General features: G+C 39.0%; 1 protein-coding gene across 1 annotated transcript in view; it reads left to right on the top strand.

Moving 5' to 3' along the window:
* The first annotated feature begins 475 nt into the window (after positions 1-475).
* Positions 476-21,083, top strand: part of ripor1 (RHO family interacting cell polarization regulator 1) — a 33,487-nt gene continuing 12,879 nt past the window's right edge. Inside the window, exons 1-12 of the mRNA XM_083917413.1 lie at positions 476-705; positions 12,879-13,002; positions 13,749-13,901; positions 15,743-15,821; positions 16,253-16,276; positions 16,858-16,911; positions 18,421-18,570; positions 18,764-18,827; positions 19,876-19,919; positions 20,206-20,331; positions 20,605-20,753; positions 20,926-21,058. Coding sequence (XP_083773539.1) covers positions 687-705; positions 12,879-13,002; positions 13,749-13,901; positions 15,743-15,821; positions 16,253-16,276; positions 16,858-16,911; positions 18,421-18,570; positions 18,764-18,827; positions 19,876-19,919; positions 20,206-20,331; positions 20,605-20,753; positions 20,926-21,058 — 1,119 coding nt within the window. The 5' untranslated portion in view covers positions 476-686. The remainder of the gene's footprint in view (positions 706-12,878; positions 13,003-13,748; positions 13,902-15,742; positions 15,822-16,252; positions 16,277-16,857; positions 16,912-18,420; positions 18,571-18,763; positions 18,828-19,875; positions 19,920-20,205; positions 20,332-20,604; positions 20,754-20,925; positions 21,059-21,083) is intronic.

Here is a 21,083-nt window from a genome sequence, read left to right on the forward strand (position 1 = left end):
TGCTCTGTTACTCCCTCCGCTGCTGGCTTAGCGGCGGAACAACTCTATTCCCTCATTCTGTCCTTACCTTTTATACTGCAAGCTGGTATAATAATGCAACATTCACACCTTGAACATGGCCAACACAAAAAGAGGACCTTCATTTTCAGGCTGTTCCATGTACCAAACCTGCAGTGACGTTTTACAATGAGTTATGTTTGGACAACTGGGTATTAATACTGTGGCGGGAGGATGTTGGGCAGATACTCATGTTGTGTGTGGTCCGAAACAAAAGGGAGAAGGAGGGGCAGGAAAAACCGGTGATGTCAGCAGGGAAGAGACGGAGGGAGGACCGCCTTGCTTTTTCCTTTTTCCTCCTCCTCCTCCCTCTTCCCCCTCCTCCCCCAACTCTTCTTATCAGTTTGTGTGTGTGAGAGAGAGAGAGGGGATCAGTAAGTGAGTGGACGAAAGGATTAACAACTGTGACAGTGGATATGGGGGAAGAGAATAAGGGAAAAAGACCGGGACAGAGATAAAAGTGAGCTAGATGCCCAAAAGGAGCGAGTGAGTGGGGGAAAAAGACAAGAAAGTGAGAGATTTTTTAAGTATATAAACTAAGAGTCCACTTGGAGCAGGACTGAGCGCTTGTTTCTGGAATTGGGTGGACCCCACGCTTGAAAGACTTGACATCAACCACCACAGCTGCCATGTACAGTGGATATGGAGGTATGAACCAGTGCTGCAGCTCAGTGCGACTAGCTCATCTCTAATCATTAACCCTCTGTTTGTCAGGATAAACTTACAGTTCCTGGTTAACTGGTTTGTAACTTATTATGAGTTGATGGCTGGAGATGTCACTTCAAATCCCAAGAAAGCTACCAAACCTGTGCCTTGTTTAGAGCAACAATTGTTTGTCATAGTCATTTGATTAAATAGAGGTCCCTCCCTAAGCACAGAAACATATAGTCGGTCTCAAATGCATTTTGCTAGCACTTTTGTTACCTGATTAAAGCAGTTGGTCAGTGTTGTCAAAACAAGGGTTTTTCCAACTCCAACAATGAATGAATACTTTGGGTCAGTCCACCTTAAGAGACCATGCCACCGTACTGCCACTACTGTAACAATTATAGCCAAGGCATTTTTAGCTATTGTTAAAAGAATATTCACATTTGTTTAATTGAGTTTCAAGGATCAACACATTATCATCTATGGCTTCATAGGAAATTTTACAAAAACGTATTCACAACAACTCGTAACAATATATGACGGAAACCTGTTCGTATGAATATGATGTCCAATTTAACGCTGTGAAACGGTACATGACTGTGACGGTTTAAGTTTAGGCACCCTAAACGACTTGGTTAAGATTATAAGAAAGGTTGCGATTTGTCTTAGTTCTTCTGGGACATGAACAATATTACCCATCCACCTCCCCGACCCTCCTTCCTGCGTGGATTTCGGCGCTCTTATACTACGTCACCTGATTTCTTTCTTGCTCCGGTTGTAATTTATACACTAATAAATACATGAACAATGAGTGAGGACAGCCTGAAAGGAAAGGTTCATTACACATTATAAATAATATCGTACATTAATACAGTTTTTGGATGCTGTGATTGATCTTTCTGTCCATTCTGTGAAGAGATAGTGATGTTAGTGATGTGTGTGGGGTTTGTGAAGTTCAGCGGAAGCTCACATGCAGTTTCAACAATCAAAATGAGTTTGTCAAATCAAGTTGGTATTTTTAGATCCAAATTCTCTCTTTGTGTTACCATGCCTGTGCCATATATCAGCAACGAGATGCTGTGTGCGGAAACACAATTTGCCTTTTAACTCTAGATAACAAGGGCTTTGTGTTCTGTACCTTATCACTTAGTTTGGAATGGCTTTAGAGTATGGACAGGAGGAACAACTATGACAATGTAAACAGAAAATATATCAGTATTTTTTAGAGTTTTTCCGTTTCAAAGTCCATTTTAATCTGTTTTGTCTCATTAATGACGATAAACTTTTTTTTTTTGTTAAATACACTCTACTCAGAACCCAAGCACCACATTCTGTATGATATACATTACTGCCAATGGTCAATACACACAGGAAAGGCCATAGTGAAAACCAGTTTAAAAAAAATCTGTGAATGTGTTTGTGGCATGAATGTTATCCTGATGGAATTAATGCTGCATATTATACTGTTACCATGACAGCCAATATAAATGGAGGAACTGTTGCGTTCCCAGAGCAACAACAAACAACTCAGCAGGCTTCTTCTTATTAAAGTATGATCAAATAAACTTGAAAAGGAGGAAATAAGTAATACTTGTCTCTGCTAATAGCCTGACTCTGGAGGTCTGGATTTTGCTGCACCAGCTTTTTGTAAATGCATCACTAAGTCCTTCCTACTTTCAGTGGCTAGTCTGAAACTTGTGAGTTACTAAATTAGGCTTCACCATAAAAACTTAAAGAAGACCTCAGTGTGAATGGTTTGTAAGGAAACATCTGCATGTCAATGTAAACAGGAAGTCACTGCAGCATCAAATACCCAAAAACAACTTTTAGAGGGGCAAGTCATACATTAAACATGGCAATCATTTTTATATTTGATATCTGCATGTGTGGAGAAATGTATGTGTCAGAGTATAGTTCAGAGAGATCATATCGACCTAATACACGATATAACTCACACAATATAAAAGTTCACATCATGATTGAACAGCATTCCTATCATGTGTCAAGAAAGAAATGCTTACCAAATTCTATATTACCTCTTATACACTGTCAATATTACATAACAGCGTATCACTATGTTGTGTGGGGCAGCTTGTTATGATTTAGTGATGTGTAAAAGGTACACTGTTGGAGGAATTATGGTGTATCCAAATTTTTTCATACCTCCTGGAATTGTTATTTTTCTATTTACTTTACTACCGTATGAAAGTGAAACCATAAAGACACGTTTGAGTTATGTAATCAGTCATCTTTACTTAGTCATTTTCAATTTAGGTATGAACATTTGACAATGAAATTTGCATTATTATTAGGCCTGATAAATACATAATATTCCCTTTCATGTGCAATATGTGTAGAATATGATGGCTACAATCAAACCCTGAAATGTGGTCTGCAGCAGGATTCAAGGGGTTTTGTACGTTAAAGTGTTTTCTTAGATCCAGCATGTAACTCTAAAACTGCAATCTGTTGCTTTTACATATTTGTACAGGTACACAGTGTCTACTTTTATTGTTGTCAAAGTTACATTATTGTTTCATGACGCTCACATTAGACTCTCTGTTTCGGCCTTTTTAGCTTTATAATAATTTTTCAGACACTTCTATCCTTTTCCTGGAAGTGAGCAACAATGTCTGTACAGTAAAGCTGTAGGGTTATTCCCGTGACTCAGTATAGTCATAAGCTGCACTAGTCTTTTCCTGACCCTGCCCTCCTTGCAGGATGTTACTCCCTCCTAGGTTTCCTTTTCCTAAAGACAGTAATATGAGGGAGGGAAGGACCTGGAGTTACGAAACTAAACTGTATGTACACTATGTGGGGGTGTGAGAGAACAGTGTATGAAATAGTGGTGTTGTCAGGGAGGAAACTATTAACATGAAGACTTAATGATCCCAAGAGGAACACCAAGGAATGACCCTTTGTTCACCTTGCTTGATATGTAGTGCTGTCAGCGACCGCATTTCACCGGGAAGAACAAATTATTCTTTGAGGCTATTCGTATCATGTCATTTTCACATTCACAACTTTCCCTGTCTCTACCTTGGGGTGGCAGCCAGAGACACGGAGCAGCACCTCTCTTTGTCCATATTTTAGAGAATGTGATTAATATTTTTCTCATTAATTAAGTATTATTTCACCCATCTGCTATTAATCAGAGCGCTAATTTCTATGACCAGCTGGATCCATGGATTAACCACGGGGCTGCGGATATAACTGCAGTGCATCACTAATATTGGTATCGGAACAATGCAGCATTTAACAGGAAAAAACTGCGGCGTTGACTTTAGACCAGGTTTTTGTCTGACAGTGGTACAATTGCTTTCTGCTCTCTCAAGATAGCAACGCGCCAACCATGCGCCTGACCACACCTCATTTTAAGACCAGCACACCCAGATGGGCGCAAGTACATAACCTGGGTGCTGGGCATGAAAATGACAGCTGCACTACGCCGCACCATCCACGCGTGTTGCTTTGAGCCTGGTAAATGTATTTTTGTGTTCCATCAAACAATCTAGTATGCTGCCATGTAGGCATAGATGTTGCAATGTCACTATACTGGTTTTTTTTTTTTTTTTTTTTTTTTTTTTGCGTATTTCACTCCCAATGACAATGTAGTCTGGTTCCAGTGACTAAAGATAAACAGATATATCCAGAGGCACAAACAGACAAACCGCTCTCCAATTATAGTAGTACGTTCGTTGCAATTGGGACAATTTGGAGAACTCCTGTAAACTTACTGTAATATAGATTTATGGAGACATGTAACATTATGGAACATTTTTTTCCATCTTTTTATATCAATTGCACATATCAAATATTTATGAAATAAGATAAGGAAAAGCATTGACAGCAATCACACAATGTGATTATCTGTTGTGAGAGGTGAAATACTTAAGACTTGACTTGAGACCTAAAAGCAAAATGTCAACATTTAAAACAGCATAAAAGCAAAAAACACAGCTACAAGCAGGAGCAAAGAAGAATAAAATAAAAAGAAGTAGCACACATTTTGTGATGAGATAATTATTGAGGCCCACCCTGGTGCATTTTGTAACATGTATTATGAGAAACAGTGATTTATTTATGGCCTATGCCCAAATTATCTGTAATGATCTGTGTAGTTAGGGATAGTCAGGAGTAGTTCAAATGTGACGGACTGTGTTTAATCATTATAGCCTGCTAGACCTTAAGCCTACTGTATATCACACTGTTACCAACAACATTGACCAGCGCTTGTGTGTTTTTTTGTTTCTCACTGGACAGGCTTCATTCACTATTGAAATACAAGTATTGCATTTATTGAAACTATTTTGTTGTTGTAGCAAATGTGTGACCAAAAATATCAACCAGCAAGCCAGTGTATGTGTGTTAATCTGCCATTGGGAGATACAAGCTATGATACTGTATTCCTCTGGTCTGTATGATTGCAGGTATAGACTGCAGCTGTATATATATATTTACCCTATTTTCCTTAATCCCACTTTAAATATTTAGTGTTTTTATGCTAGTATATTCCCCTTTTAAGTTTACTCCCTGAAAATGACTGTTGCCGATATTATGATGATCAAGTTTATTTTTGAAATGACCAACATCCTGCATGATATCTTATGTCTCTACTGACGAAATTCCACCACCAACAGGTATGTCGTTATCAGAGTTTTCTTTATATTGTTATCAGTGTTAAAATTCTAGTAGCGGCCGTGTTCTGTAACAGTTATGAGATATGTATGATTATTGTTTGAATAGCAAGTATACACACTTCCTTTGTGAAGCACAACGCTTTGTATTCTAGAAAAGTGGCACTGAAATGGATTGATTGGACTTTTGGTTTCAGCTCTGTAAAACACTATTAAAACACCTGTGAAAGGAATAACTGCTGTATCACAGTAACGAAGGCTCACAGGCCTGAAACACTTGCACCTTGCTTATGGAGAAGATTTTTCAGATTTGAAAAAGGATTTCTTAATTACATTTATGAAAATTCCTGCCTTAATTCTTATTTGACTAATTCATTTTATTTTTTTAAACTACAATTTTTGGCGGAAGCATTCCTTGTGGCTGTTCAGCAGTGTGCTCAGCTTGATAACACAGGATGGAGCCAGTATTGGGCTCAGCAGTTTCATAATTATTTCTTGTGTTTTTCCTTTTTCTCATTATGCGTGTATGTTTGTGTTAAGTGTTATCTATGAATCGCTATTCTTAGAGCCTTACCAGCATTGAGTCAAGAAGTGTTGTGCAGGGAGTGGTGCTAGAACAACGGTCAATGGTCACAAAATTCAAAAGAACATGAATGTGATGTGTATATTACTTAATATTCCTTTTGAGATTAAATGTCCGTAAAGTTTAAAACTCCCAAGTAACAGACTCAAGAATGAAAAATGACCAAGAATTGTCGGAGCTGCCAACATAAAATCTATTCTAATCTATCACATTATGTATTTCCGCATGCCCGCATAACCTGTTATTGCATTGAACAATAGTCGCAGCTTTGTTGTCAGAGGTTAAGATGTTTAAAAAAATCAGATAGTAATATTGGAGTTGGTTGTGTGGAACTTTCTCTGAGTGCCTTGCTGTGTTTTCTAGGTGATGGGTCTAATTGTACATCCTAGAATACTCTCCTGCATCTTGCAAGATGTCCATTATTAGGAATTAATGGACAACAATGGAAACGTTGTTCATTGCTCCAGTTAATAGGACAGACCTTAGAAACTACTTGGCAACAAGAGTTATTTCTAGTCCGTAGGTCATAGAATTCCAGCTACGAGCCATAAAGCTAACGTGATGCTAACAAGTCAGTAATACTGTGTACAGTTGACAAACTGTGAATAGAATTTGACCGGAACAACAACACAAGCTAGCTATACAGCCATGCGTTGTCCCCAAATATATATCAAGATTTCCACAAAGAGTGATAAGTCACGTGTAATGTTCCAGTCAGCCGCAGCCTGAAGTAGTGAGTTGAACAGTGAATGCAGAACTTGTGTTCAGCTTGTGTGTAACAGTCTCCATCCTTTGGTTTTCAGAGGATGAGGGACCAAAGCACTACAATCATCATTGGAAATAAGATATCCAGATTTTCTTTTTCATTTAATTTAGCACATTCATTTAGAAAGGTGAAAAGGTAGTTTCGTGCTAACAAACAAGGTTATCCACAATGTCAACACTTTTAGTCCAAAATAAATAAATAAGCAAATCAGGTGATTTTCTTTTTGTCTTCAAACCTTAATATCAGCTGGACAATATTTTTCAGGGATGTGTTTGAGTATTAATAAAAACCTTAGTCAAGCATTCATTCAACAGTAAATCAGAGTTTCTCATTTTCGTATTAAGGAAATGTTTCTATCTCGATAAAGGTTTTCATCATTTTTACCCTCCAGTCCTATTGTATAAGTAGGAGTAGTATGAGTTTCAAAGATGATGATTTATCCTCTGACAACCATGAGTATGCACAGCAATTTCCATAACCACCTGGGTAGTATTTGTTGAGATATCTTGCTCTGACAAATAAACGTCCCTATCGTCAGGCCACCCAGCTAGTGGAGCCAACACTGTGTAAGGGAGACAGGGACTAAGTGATGTGCTGTGTTTGGGTGTGTGTGTGTGTGTGTTTGGGTCCCAGGCCGACTTTTTCCAGAATGGTCTGGGAGAGAGAGACCAGAGAGCATCAAACAATAGGTGTGGTGTCACACACTCGCTTAACACAGAGGCGTATGGAAGGCTGAGTGTGTGGCACAGAGCCACAGTCCCAGTGTTTATATGACAACATCAATAACAGAGAGGATGGTGTGACTGGAATCTGTTGTTATCATTGGGCAGGAGTGGACCACTGTTTGGATCAGGTAGGGAACACAAAATACGCCATAGTTTGATGGACATTTTAAGTTTGATGGCTTTAACTAACTCTGGAGGAGGTAGTTGAAGTTTGAATGGAGCTGATCATTAAACATGAAAGTCTAATAACAAGGCTGGACATTTCATTGGAGGCAGGACAGTGGGGTGTGACAGGGAGAAATGTGCCGACTACCACTGCCCTGTCTGAACTGGGACTCTGGCAGAGACACGGAGCCCTGTCAAGGTTGGTGTTTTATATTAGGGTTAAGGGGTGTAACGGAACTAAAAAACTGTGTCAATTTTGGTTTTATGGTTCAGTACATTTTACATTTGGCAGGGACAAAAAGAAATGCAGAATGACAATTTTGGTTTATGTTTAAAAATGTAAACATGCAATAATTGCTCAATGGTGATAATTCTTACTGAAAAATCAAGCATTGGTGTGTAACTGACTTAAATCAACCTTTTTTCTAATTAGAGTGTATTAGGCTGATTCAGGGCTGTCCTAACTAAAGAAAGTGATGTACCAAACTAAACATCCTATACCGAGCAGTCTAGAACAGATGCACCGTTAAGCTCTCTCTCTACAGTGTTTATCCGACACTGAAGCGAATGTCTATACTGGTTCCGACTGGTCTGCAAATTTCAAAAGCGTCCAGCAGCAGAGCAGACAATGACAGACAGAGAAACTAAATATACAGTGTAGGTTACAGTCTGCTCATGAACACTGCAGCTCCTCAGTGTTCCCATGTCTTGACTCTCAGCTGTTGGGCAAAAGTGAAGGGAGAGTCTGTGGGATTAAACCAGAGCAGAGTGTGCTGCTCTCTGGATCTGGCTCAAGACACTGCACGCTCTGCTCCACCCTTTGCAAAATGTTTGTGCCTTTTTAATCTCATGTTTATGGTTTATATTTATTTGTGTGTATTGTCAAAATAATCAAACTTGACGCGTAAATAGAAGCTTCAGGCCATACAGCTGAACAGATTAAAATGAGAGTGTATCTGTTGCGTGAGATGTGCAAGTGAAAAACACCTCTGAGATGCCTTTGGTCTAGACACTGGGTAAGACTTAGATAGTTACACTTGTACAATGCCCTATTTGGGCCCATACACATGGCACATTCTTTTGTGAAAAGTGAAAATAATGCTGCCACAGCGCGCAAGTGCCTATTTTTCATGTGCTTTCAGGATGCAGCCATTACGACCTGAGGTAAAAAAAAAGTTCAACTTTTCGTGCACCAATGCGACCAATGCACTTTCCAATGCACACTACGGTTGAACCAGTTTGCATTGCAAAAACAGCAATTTTCAGGTTCGAGTTTGGAACCGACCTTTGAGGTTCTGAACCAATTTATTCATGGTCGAAATGCTCCAAATGTTTTTTAAATCTGGTGCGCAAACTGGCACAGAATCTGTTCCCTGTCGGTCAAAAAGGTGAGCAGCTTTTGATGCACATTGATTCTGCCAGGTTTGAAGGGTTATTACACTCATGGGGAGCCCCAAAACGTTCAGATTTCAGACAACTGTGAAGCTTAATAATATATTTTTGTTCATTCATACCAATCTCTTTTTGACCATCTGTTACGCCCCCATCTAGGAGGAAAGGAGTGCAAAATATAAATCAGAAAAGCTGTTTCCTCACCGTTGCCAAAACCACATATCTTACACGTAATTGCAGATCAAAGAAAAACAATGTATTGCTACCAAACAATTCTTAAACTCACATTAAAGTTAAACAATATAACTCAGGATGAACCCTAAACAAAAAAAAAAGGGATTTACCGTATTTTTCGGTCGCTCCGGAGTATAAGTCTCACCAGCCGAAAATGCATAATAGTGAAGGAAAAAAACATATATAAGTCGCACTAAAATCCAACAGCAACAATAGACATTTCATCTTGAAAGGCAATTTAGAATAGAAATAGAATAGAGAACAACAGGCTGAATAAGTGTACGTTATATGACGCATAAACAACGAACTGAGAACGTGCCTGGTATGTTAATGTAACATATTACGGTAAGAGTCATTCAAATAACTATAACATATAGAACATGCTATACGTTTACCAAACACTCTGTCACTCCGTATCACTAAATCCAATAAACTCTTCGTCCTCGGTGTCACTTCTGAACAACTCCAAGTAGCAGTTAGCATCTTTTTTTCCACAATGCACTTCTGCCATGACCCGCCCCCGCCGAATTTTGATTGGTTGACGTGTGTGTGATCATTGCTGATACAGGCCTAGTCTCTAACGTGACTGAGATAAATAATAGCCCGGGCTATTATTTGATATTTTACGGTAATGTGTTAATAATTTCACACATAAGTCGCTCCAGAGTATAAGTCGCACCCCCGGCCGAACTGTGATTAAAAACTGCGATTTATAATCCGAAAAAATACGGTACTAAATCTGGCTGTCTGACCGACAAACAGGTGATAAAAAAGAAAGGAAAATGAATGAAATTCACTTTAATGAGTGTTGTTTCATGTGTCCTTGATCTTATTTTGTATTATTATTGTATATATTTCTATCATATTGTAATGGGCACCTTATACTTTGACCACCCCAACTTCCCCCAGTAGGTGCAGTAGTGCCTCAGTTCTCATGTGCATGATTGTACTGCCGAAAATTAAACATGCAAAGAACCAGGTTAGCAAGTAAATCAGCCTTACAAACCTGTTGGGTTTGAGAATGTAGTGCTTGTTTTTTTAAACTCATCAGAGGAACTGACACCTTTTATTATAAAATTGTCTTAACGTGTCCTTCATTATTGTCCAATATATGCTGGCCAACCGATAAAATACTGACACCTGTATAACTCATTGATATAAGATAAAAAAGTTTCATAGAGACTTCTTACTGAATATAAACTGTGTACTGATACCAGACTGAGTTATCACTTATTATATAGGCTTTCTCATAGAGACGGTGAACTGCTGTGACAACACAACATGATGATTTAGCAGGAACTTAAAGAGGAAGGGCCTGAATGTGATGGACCCTGTATGACCCAACTTTTCCACTGGCTCTGTTTGTCCACTCTACACCACTGTCAGGCTCAGTTTCTCTCTCTGAAATGTGCTATCTTCCTTTATCTCTCCCCCCAGCTCCTCTGTACTTTAACTAGGTTAAGTCAACAAATGGTTGACCTCAGAGTACCACAGCGCACACACTCATTCTTGATGAATGTCAAGGGTGGAAGTAAGTAATTACTTTACCTCCCCTAAGTGTTTCCATAGTCTTTTTTTCTACACTTTTACTCCCAGTTAAGAGTAAAAGATAATATTATTTGAAGTACATGTTAAACAGTATTTATTTTTAATGAAAATACCTCTAAAGAAATTAATCCATCCCTTGTAATTTAGTTCAACTCCAGCAGAATTGACCTTTTCTTTTCAGCCAGATGACTGCAGCCCTCAGGACTATCTCCCTTTGTTAAATTTCCTGTCAGGAGAGGCAGTTGCTTCTGACTTCCTGTAGGATTGTGACATTTCCTGTGCTGTGGGAGGGGGGTGTTTGGCAGTCGTCTCGCAAAGGCCTTTCAGCTGTTTGAAGAAACAGGATGCAGGACACTGGATAGGCCACAGTAGGAAAACACTGCTTTAGCTGACAGAAATGAACCGCTGACTAAAGCCACAATAACAAAATCCTGCTTCAGGCCACAGACTTCAACTGTTGGTTAAAGGCCACAGCAACCAAGTGGATTAGCCTGCTTTAGGTGACTTAATGTGTTCAGACATTAACCACTGTAGTTTTGTATAGTAGTCGTTGGAACTATATAATAGGATTCAAAAACGTTTCTGATGGATGGATTGTGACATCAGAGGCTCTTCCGGCATACAGTGGAAATTGATTGTTTTTATCACAGTCCCTCTTCCTCCATCAATGGGGTCACTTTTCTTAGAAGTTTCTTGACGTTGGAGTTTCCACAGTTACCAGGAGTTGGTACCCAGTGGCTGACAAAATTGCATTGTGAAAGTGAGGCTTATAGGGAACCATTCTAAAAGCTGATGGTGCCATTATTCTTGGCATTCGGCTATCCCCAGTGTTCCTGTTCACTGAGGTTTAGATGCTGACTCGTCCTTTGTATGTGAATGACTTCTTCCTTAGTTTCGTAGATGATGGTACTTAAAAGAACACACTGATTTTTCTTGATTATACCCTTACATATTGATAATAGATCTGAGTACACAAACATACACACATCCTGGGAACCAGACAAATCTGCTCATGTTTCATTTTCTCTGGAGATATGTCTGGCCCTTCTCCTATTTAGACAGATTTACAGCAGCTAAAAATCTGAAGGGTCAACCATTTATCTTGTGTAGGTCATGACTGACAGGGGCGTCATGCTAGAAGGTAGTTACTGAATGTAACAGCAGCTTACCAGACTCACAAAAAACAAGACACCTTTTTTTCCCGCTTGAAAACAGACCAAACATCATCTCAACTTGCGTGTGTCACTCAGTGCTACATCATTCTGTTGCTCTGATTGGTTGTAGGTCTATCCAGTTGCATTAAGAGGCATTTGAGTTATTATATCCATTCACTTAACCTTATTACAATGAAAAAGATACAAAGCAAGATTGTACACAGTACTGTATCATCATGTACTGTAGGCTACAATACTGAATAGGCGGCACGGCATCATTTGCTGTGGTTTTTTGTGCGACAAACTATAATGTCAGATTATTCACAGGACACGTAGTGGTATTTATCAGTGGAAATGAGTCACAGAGCCAAATGCTGACACAACACAGCACAGTTTGGGGTTTCTGTTGGTCATTTCTGGTTTCATATACATGACTCAGTTTTTGTTTTGAGAAGTCATGTGAGTTTGTTAAATAAGGAGGGAAGACCAGGGTAACTTAAGTGAAAGATAAAAGTAAAAATGTTTTACTTTTAGTCCTTCTCACAGACCTTTAAATCAAATTTCTTGCGACCTAAAATGCTCTGAACTTTATCCTGAACTCTAGACAGACATGAACACGCACCTTCTGATCCGCTTTGGAATGTTTGTTCACAATTGTAGAAAATATCAGAGGTCATGATTTAAAAAATACGTTAGCTGACGCATCATTCAGAGTTTGGCTGATTTAGTGTGTTGTTTGCATTTGATTGGGTGTTACAGGTCACATGTTCTTCCATACATCATTGTTGGCACTTGTCAATGTGATTTATCTGACTAGCAGCAACATTTCCAATTGTTTCCATCTCAGTCCATTTTCTATTAGCGTTATCTATCATCGTATGCTATTGATGACAAAAAATATGGCTGATTAGTTCATCATGCTGTTGTGTCAGCAGTCTGTTGAAGGCTCTGCTCCTCTGATCTGTACAGGGAGTCCATCCCGAGCTCTCTCCACCATGTCGCTATCTGTTCGCCCAGCCAGACGCCTCACCTCCAGATCCATCACTAGGAGCCAGAGCTTCACTGGAGTCAACACCTACGACAAGTCCTACAGGTACACACAGGCGCGGTGGAAACTAGCAGATGCCATTAGCAGTAGTCAGCTCTGGGAATAGACTGGGAGAAGCAGCCCGATGCAGAGCTACATGACTTTTTCACACATCCTCTGTCTCATTTTGCTTTCAGGATATAGGGACAGTTTCAGCAAATATGCACATATTTTTCATAGAAAGTCACCTAATTCAGCTTTAATCAATGTCATGGCATGAACTGTGCCAACAAACCAGCATACAATATATAGTATTGTATTGTTTATAATATGTGTATGAAATCTCTGCCTATGACAGTGTTGTATTCTAAAGTCTTATTTTATAATAAATACATACTGCATATTGATATTTTGCCTTGAGGAGTAGTGCAGATATCAGGGCAATAATTGTGAAAATTTCAACTAAATACAAGCAATAGGTGAGAAATGACATGAGTAGCAGTTTCTGGTGTATAAAATATTTTTGTTATGACCATCCATTTCATGAAGCGAACATATCAAAATTATGAAAAAACATGGTCGTGTTTTTCTCTACCTTTTTGTAGGGGTATCAGAAGAACTAAAGCCCTTTTTAAAGATTTGTGCAAATACTAATTGACTTACAGATTGTCACTGTCTGGGAATTCCTTAGTGTATATGCTGCAGGTATCTGTCTAATGTGACATGATGCTGTTAGATAGAACTGTGTTAGATCCAGCTGATCTGGTGATGTCAGGTGAGGATATTTGAAAATGATGTTGCGGATGTTGCAGGAACCTCTCAGTGTTCAGCACTCCAGGTGTGAGCAGGAAGCCCAGCAGAGCCAGCAGGATGTTTACTATGTCAACCAAGTCCAACCCACCACCTAAGGTTCCTCAACCAGAGCGACTGGATCAGGTCTATGAGTCTTTGAAGAAAGGCCTTCAGTGAGTTCACTCAGCACACACACACACACACACACACAGTCATACAAACAAATAACAACTACGATTTTGTGATCTTGAAGCAGCACTAGTGGCTCCTAATCCCTGACTGATATTTGGTGATTATACAGCATAAACATAATAATACTTGTTAATATCATATTTGCAAACCAAACTGTCTTTCCGTCAATAACCAATAGGTCATTGGTTCAATAACCAATAGGTCATTAGTTTACACTTAAAGGAATAATTTGACATTTTTGGAAATAGTCTCATTTGCAGTTTTGCAGATATTTACATGACCAGATTGACATCGCTCGCATATCTGTCTATTAAATATTTAAGCAATAGTTCACACGGGTTGTCCTCCGCCACGCGTCAGGCCGAACAACGCCCCTTAGCCAGGATATAATCCCAACATACCACGGCCTGAAGTGAGCTATTGCTTTTGTAAAATGGTTACCAACTATGGCAATTTTAAAGTGATGGACAGATTCCAATTAAAACAGTATCTATGGACAAAAACCATCCATAAAGCATTGTTCTTACAAAGACATAGGCCTTTCTGGCCGGCCGTTGCTATGTAACATATCTTGATGTAATTTAGCTCGCCTAGCGTAGCTTGTGGACATGAAGTTTCTCGAAATGAATAAATGCCACACATATAAACGCTAAACTGCTTTGCTAGCTGAATCCTGTCATAACTAAGATAGCTGCTGAAAAACAAAATTCACCTGCAAAATTTTTTTTTTTTCTCTGGATAGATTTGAGCAACAGAGACCGTTTCTACTGCCCATTGAGTCACCAGTCAACTTAAGCTAACTTTAGCATGTAGACATGTTGAAGTTTCTCAAACTGAATAAAGACCACACGTATAAACACTAAACTGTGTTGCTAACTCAGTCCTGTTATATCTAAGATATCTGTAGAATAGTTTTTTTTCCTGTGGACAGATTTGGCAACTACGTCCATGAACATATAGAGTGATATAGCATTGTGAAAAGGAATTGGACATCGTAGGTATACAGAATTTATACCACGGCTAACAACTAATCAGATTGCTTGATTCGAGCCATCCGTTTTATAAGGCTACAGCTAGTAGTCTGTTATCTTGGCTTAACATAACGCCCTGGAAACAGCTAGTCTGGCTCTGTCCAAAGGTAAGACAACACCTTTAAAGCTCACTGATTAAGCAGGTTGTGTTTTGTTTGTTTAACTTATTTCTCCAAATGTCAAACTATTGCTTCGAGATCGTCTCAAGAAAACACACACACACACACACACACACACACTCAAACAGTTGACTCTTAATTCATTTTCATTGAGAAGTAATGAATTCTGGAGAGCAGCTCAGTGGGTCAGTCGGCAGTGAGCGGTGGTCAGGAAGTGCAGAGGACACAGTGTAAATATCTGTCTCAAAGCTTCAGCACATTGAATGATTGAATGAATCTAAAACATAAAAGAACATGTAAACCCTTCTCCCTTCTCTAATTTCAAGGCTTAAAAAAGCAACAAGGGAATCAATAAAACATTTATCTGTATTATTGTCACTATACAGCATGTACAACAAAACTTTGTTCGACTTCTCTTGGTGTAAGACAAAGAAAGAAAGATAAGACATAAACAAAGTGACAGACAAAGAAATCAAGAGCAGCAGCAGTAAAAAAATAGTGTCTGTGCAGCAGAAAGGTGTCAAGTAATAGAGCAGCATGTATAACATGCACTGTATGTGTGCTATGTGCCAACCAAGAATATCTGCCTGGTTAGATACTACAAGAGGTACCACTTACCCTTTAACTACTTCTGTCACTGTGTGTGTGTGTGTGTGTGTGTATGTGTGTCAGTTCTTACCTGCAGGTTCATCAGATGGACTTGGATGGCCTCAGCAGACAGATGAAAGAATCAAAGAGGAACTCCAGACTGGTGCGTTGTGGGATTGTACTGTTTGGCTCGGCACTACAGGGGAAAAGGAAAAAACGTTCCTTTCACCTGTTCAAGCCTCAGCCTTAAAACAATTTCCTTTTTTCTAATGTTGATACAAGCACTTTTATTTCTTGGCTCGTTTGTTTATCTTGGGTGTCAGTGTGTCCCTGGATGCACCTGCAGGCAGACGTTTAAAAAACAAAGTCCTCTTTTTTTAAGTTGCAAAGGTATCAAAGTTACCAACCATCCCAGGGATTGGCTGGCCAGTAGTCTGTGCTTTTTTTGGTCATTTTTCAATCTGTGGCAGTGAGCATTCTTGACATCTCAAAATCAACTTTGGTTTAAAAATTAAAATGTACTGACGAAGCAAAAACAGAAGTGTTTTAACAATCTCAGAGATACTGATGAGTCAATGTTTTCTGCCTCTCCAGGGTTTCCTGTATGAACTGGACAAGGTGAGCCACTGTGAACTCTTAAATACTGTTTTAAGTATATGACCTTATTTTAATAAGGCACCTCCTTTTATAAATGGCCATCTATGCAAACTCAGTACTTTCTCCGTGATCACCTGTTGTATTGACTAATTTCCACAGCACTAATTACATCACTCATGTCATAACTCTGCTACTCATGTTCTCTTCTTTTACACTAATTATTTCCAGTGCCTTTTACTTTCCCGGGATTTTTTAAGAGCTGTTAAGCTACTCTCATTGGATTGTAATACTTCCTGCACACATGTTGCAGATTAAAAGCCTGCCAACTGTTCAAACAGCATAAGCCCTCCCTTTCCTGTTAGACTTTTAATTTGAAACATAGGTAGGAAGTGTTGTTTGTGGCTTAACAAGTATTTGTGCTCTGTGTTGTGTGTGTGCTGTGGAAATGTACATTATCCTGAATGTATGATGTGAAACACCATATTCCATACACATGTGTAGTGCTGACTAGAGCTTTTAGCTGGACTTGGATTGGCGTATCGTTAAAGTAGTCCAGTGTTGACTAAGAGGAATAAATGTGACTCTGTGCTTCCATCTGACAGCAAGTGAAGGTGACTGAGAGGTACATAAGAAGACTGGAGTTTCACCTCAGCAAGGTAATACCATCATAAACCCTGTCAAACATCAGTTAATGTTATAGAAAATACAGTACTACAATACTGAAATGTGTTCATGATTTGACTCATTGGACTGTGTGCATATGTATGGATTGGGATTTTGTCTTCGCATTACTTTTAAGCCTTTAATGTCCTCACTAAGAAACAAGTGATGGAAAGAAATCTTGGTTGACATCTCCGTCCATTATGTTTGTGAAACAGACACATGACAAAGCATGTGCTGTTAATAATGCTAATAACACTGTATGATAGAATACCAACATATGTGAGTTTGTTACCATGGAATTAGTAGTATTACCAGAACTAGTGTTATTTTCATGTGTTTTTCTTGATATTTAAAGCACTTTGAAAACATCTGAACTACTGAAAAATCATACATTTATTCATTTTTTATCAACAAAAAAAATACATAACATACCTAAACGAAAGGGTAGGGACGGCTCAATCAAGTTAAGTTCAACCCATATTATCACGAAGATATAGTGACTCAAAATGTGCTCTACCAAACAGCTGAGCAGAATGTTAAAGACATTTCATTTAGTTGTAGGATTGCTCTTTGTATATACAGTATATGTCGCTGGGTTGCTTTGTGTTTAAATAGAAAAAAAAATTATGGTACACAACATTAGTTTTGGAGTAAAGACCATTGTGCTATAAATACTGGTTGTAACAGTGTTTGTGAGGGTCTACTAGGTTTTTGTTATTCATCAACTAAGTACCAGTTACTGTATGTGTCAGCTATAGTTAACATAATGCAGCATACAGGTCAAAATTAAATATCTTGCTTTGAATGCAGTATGTACTGGTCATTTGATCAGTATAGCCCCTGGAGAATTCAACAGATTATGAACTAGAAAACACGCAGAGAGCGCCTATAGTGCCCCCATCAAATATGCATAACCACTGCTTTTGTAATTTCATTCAAGTGATAGGAAACTTGATTGAGAAAGGGATGTCTTTCATATCTATCTGTAGGAATACACGTGATACTGTGCAGAGCATTTAATGTGACTCAAATCGTTGTAAATAAAATGTGTGACAACCATGGAAAGAACTTGGTCTTATGTTTAAGCAGCTATTTACATAGTCAGCTATTGTATTTCATGCTGGTCTCAGGCAAGCAAGATAAACTTAAAGTGGCTGAGTTGAACAGTTATTAATACATACTGCACAGTTTGGGGTGTCATTAATGAAATGTGTAAGTATGTTTGGATAAAAGATTGAGTTTGGTATTTATTGTAATTCGAACTTTGAAATGTAGAGACTGCAGATGGAAATGAGCTAGTAGCTAAATCTAGTATCATACATTTCTTCTCCTTTTGTGAGATTAATGGTTTTATACTTGGTCCCTTACAAATACATGTATTAAAACTTTACCAGACCTACAGAAAAAGTCTAGTACTGACTGACATTTTGAACTTTCCAGCTGCCATGAAGCTACTTCCTTCTTTGGATAGAAAGATGAAATGTGTTCCCTTTTTTTCCCAGATTGAGGAGCTATATGAAGCGTACTGTCTGCAAAGGAGACTCAGAGATGGAGCTAACAAGATGGTCAAAGCGTACACTGCCTCTCCAGGCAGTAAGGAGGCCAGGGAGAGTTTAGTTGAAGCCAATAAAGGATACAAAGAGTACACAGAGGTAAGAGGAAGAGGACAGAGGAGTGGATTAAGATGGAATGGAGAAAAATGGAAAATGTGCTGTGGTAAAATAGGGCCACAAGGGAATACGTTAAAGAGGGAATAGGGATTATTTATAAACTGCAGCTCTTTTGTTTGTTCCTGTTTGGTAGACATGAATGAATGAAAGTGTCCCTCTCTGATCCTCTGTGTAGAACATGTGTGTGTTGGAGAACGAGTTGGAGAACCAGCTGGGGGAGTTCCACATTAAGATGAAAGGTAATAGCAAGCTCAACCCGCTGTCTTCACTATTCCCTCTTTCCCTCATCCCCTTTTTTTTGTCTTCTCTCCTTTTTATGCCTCCGAGCTGTGGCTTTAGGCATTATGTTTGCAGCTTGTCCGTCCCGTTCCTTTGAACATGATATTTCAGGAACTCCTTGAGGGACTTTCTTCAGATTTGGCACAAATGTCTACTCGGACTCAAGGATGAACCGATTAGATTTATTGAATAATTTAAACATTTTGAGTAATTATGGCTCACGTATTTAAAAGTCACAGAAGATGACTGCTTCTTTAAATCCTTTGGCTCTTATTGGTGAATTAGTTTTGGTGACTGGCAGCTACTGTGTAAAACTGACTCAACAATATCTAAAAATTATTGATTTTAGATCATCAACAGGTTAGTTTTTTCTAAAAAAGAAAATACAAGTGGCACCTAGTGGAGGTAGGGTAATCCCGTGATAACCGTCTGTATAGCCATAATTACACTGCAAACAGAACTTCTAACAACTAATTCTGTATACTTTTAATGGTGCATATTTGCCAAAATCTAATAAAATAGAGCCTGAACAGAACAGGCTTCAAAAGAAACTACCAAAACCTTCTGGAGATTTTCTAGGCTCATGCTATTGTTTCTTTTCTATTTTCTTTTTTTCTTAATCATCATATTCCCAGCAATTAGCATGTTTCATCGATCATAAGACATAATTTTGACTCCATTTTCTTCCAAAAGTCCTTTTACACTAAGCTGATTTAAAAAAAAAAAATGGGGCAAACAACAAATGTATACAGAGACGCCACTCAGGCCAAGATTTAAATTACAGAAGGAGCAGCAAGTTGACGTTAAAATAGGGGTTAATTGTGGCTGTAATTATTAGTGGGGGTTGGATGAAAAATAACCCACATACACACTCCAGATGGGATTAAAATCAGTGACCTTTGCAGATAATGTTAAAAAAAAAAACTGAATCCCTGAGATAAATAAATCCAGTCCCAATGGGTCTCATGAGAAGCTGATAGGTTACACCTGTATCTATTTGTCTTTCAGGTCTGGCTGGATTCGCCAGATTGTGTGCTGGTGACCAGTATGAGGTTAGTCTGTCTGTCTGTCTGTCTGTCTGTCTGTCTGTCTGTCTGTCTGTCTGTCTGTCTGTCTGTCTGTCTGTCTGTCTGTCTGTCTGTCTGTCTGTCTCTCTCTCTCTCTCTCTCTCTCTCTCTCTCTCTCTCTCTCTCTCTCTCTCTCTCTCTCTCTCTCTCTCTCTCTCTCTCTCTCTTATGAAGAACAGCAGAAAACTTGCTGTTTAAGACAAAGTACACACATGCGCACACAGCTCTACTGATATGCATAACTGTGGTGTGCGTGTGTGTGTTTGTTCAGATCTTTATGAAGTACGGTCGGCAGCGGTGGAAACTGCGAGGCCGAATAGAGATCAACGGCAAACAGGTGTGGGACAGTGAAGAGATGGTATTTGTGCCGCTCGTCAGTGACTTCCTCTCTGTGAAGGTCAGTCTTTTTAAATTACTTTGGATTTATTTTAATGTAGACTTGGTTCTGATTTGTCAGTAAAGAGTTCTGGTCAGGGTGACTTCTAAAACTTTTTGTCCCAGGCTATAAACATGTTTATTTCTGCTGTAAAGCTGGACAGCACATTTTGACGTGGGGCTCTGTGGGGATTGACTCGCTGTTTTTGAAAGCCTTATGTGGCCACTCGATGAACTACAGCTTTTAGCTTACGCGTTTGCTTCATATTTCAGCATTATTTCTCTGGTCTCCTAGGTGACGGAGTTGAAGAGCTTAGCCAATCACGTAGTTGTAGGAAGTGTTTCCTGCGAGACAAAGGACCTGTTTGCTGCACTACCCCAGACGGTTGCCGTGGATATTAATGACCTTGGGACTATTAAGCTAAGCCTCGAAGTCACTTGGAAGTAAGTGTTGGCAACCCTGCTGTCAATGCACTGAACAGCTTCATCAGCACTATGTGGTTGTTTTATTTAATGTGTTATTCATTAACAGAACATTGCTTGAATATTTTATGTTTATTTATTTACTTTTGTGTCTGTCTTCCCCTTCTTCCGTTTCCCCCTCCCCCTCTGTCAGTCCATTTGATAAAGATGACCAGGGGTCAGTGGCAAGCACTGTCAACAAAGCTCCTAGTGTCAGTAAGAGACTCTCAACAATCTTCAACCACAGTCCACCTGACACGCCATCTTTACGTGAACAAGCCTTCTATGTGAGTCCTTCCATATTCAAGTTGC

This window comes from Echiichthys vipera (genome assembly GCF_963691815.1).
Source record: "Echiichthys vipera genome assembly, chromosome: 7".
Taxonomy (NCBI): Eukaryota; Metazoa; Chordata; class Actinopteri; order Perciformes; family Trachinidae; genus Echiichthys; species Echiichthys vipera.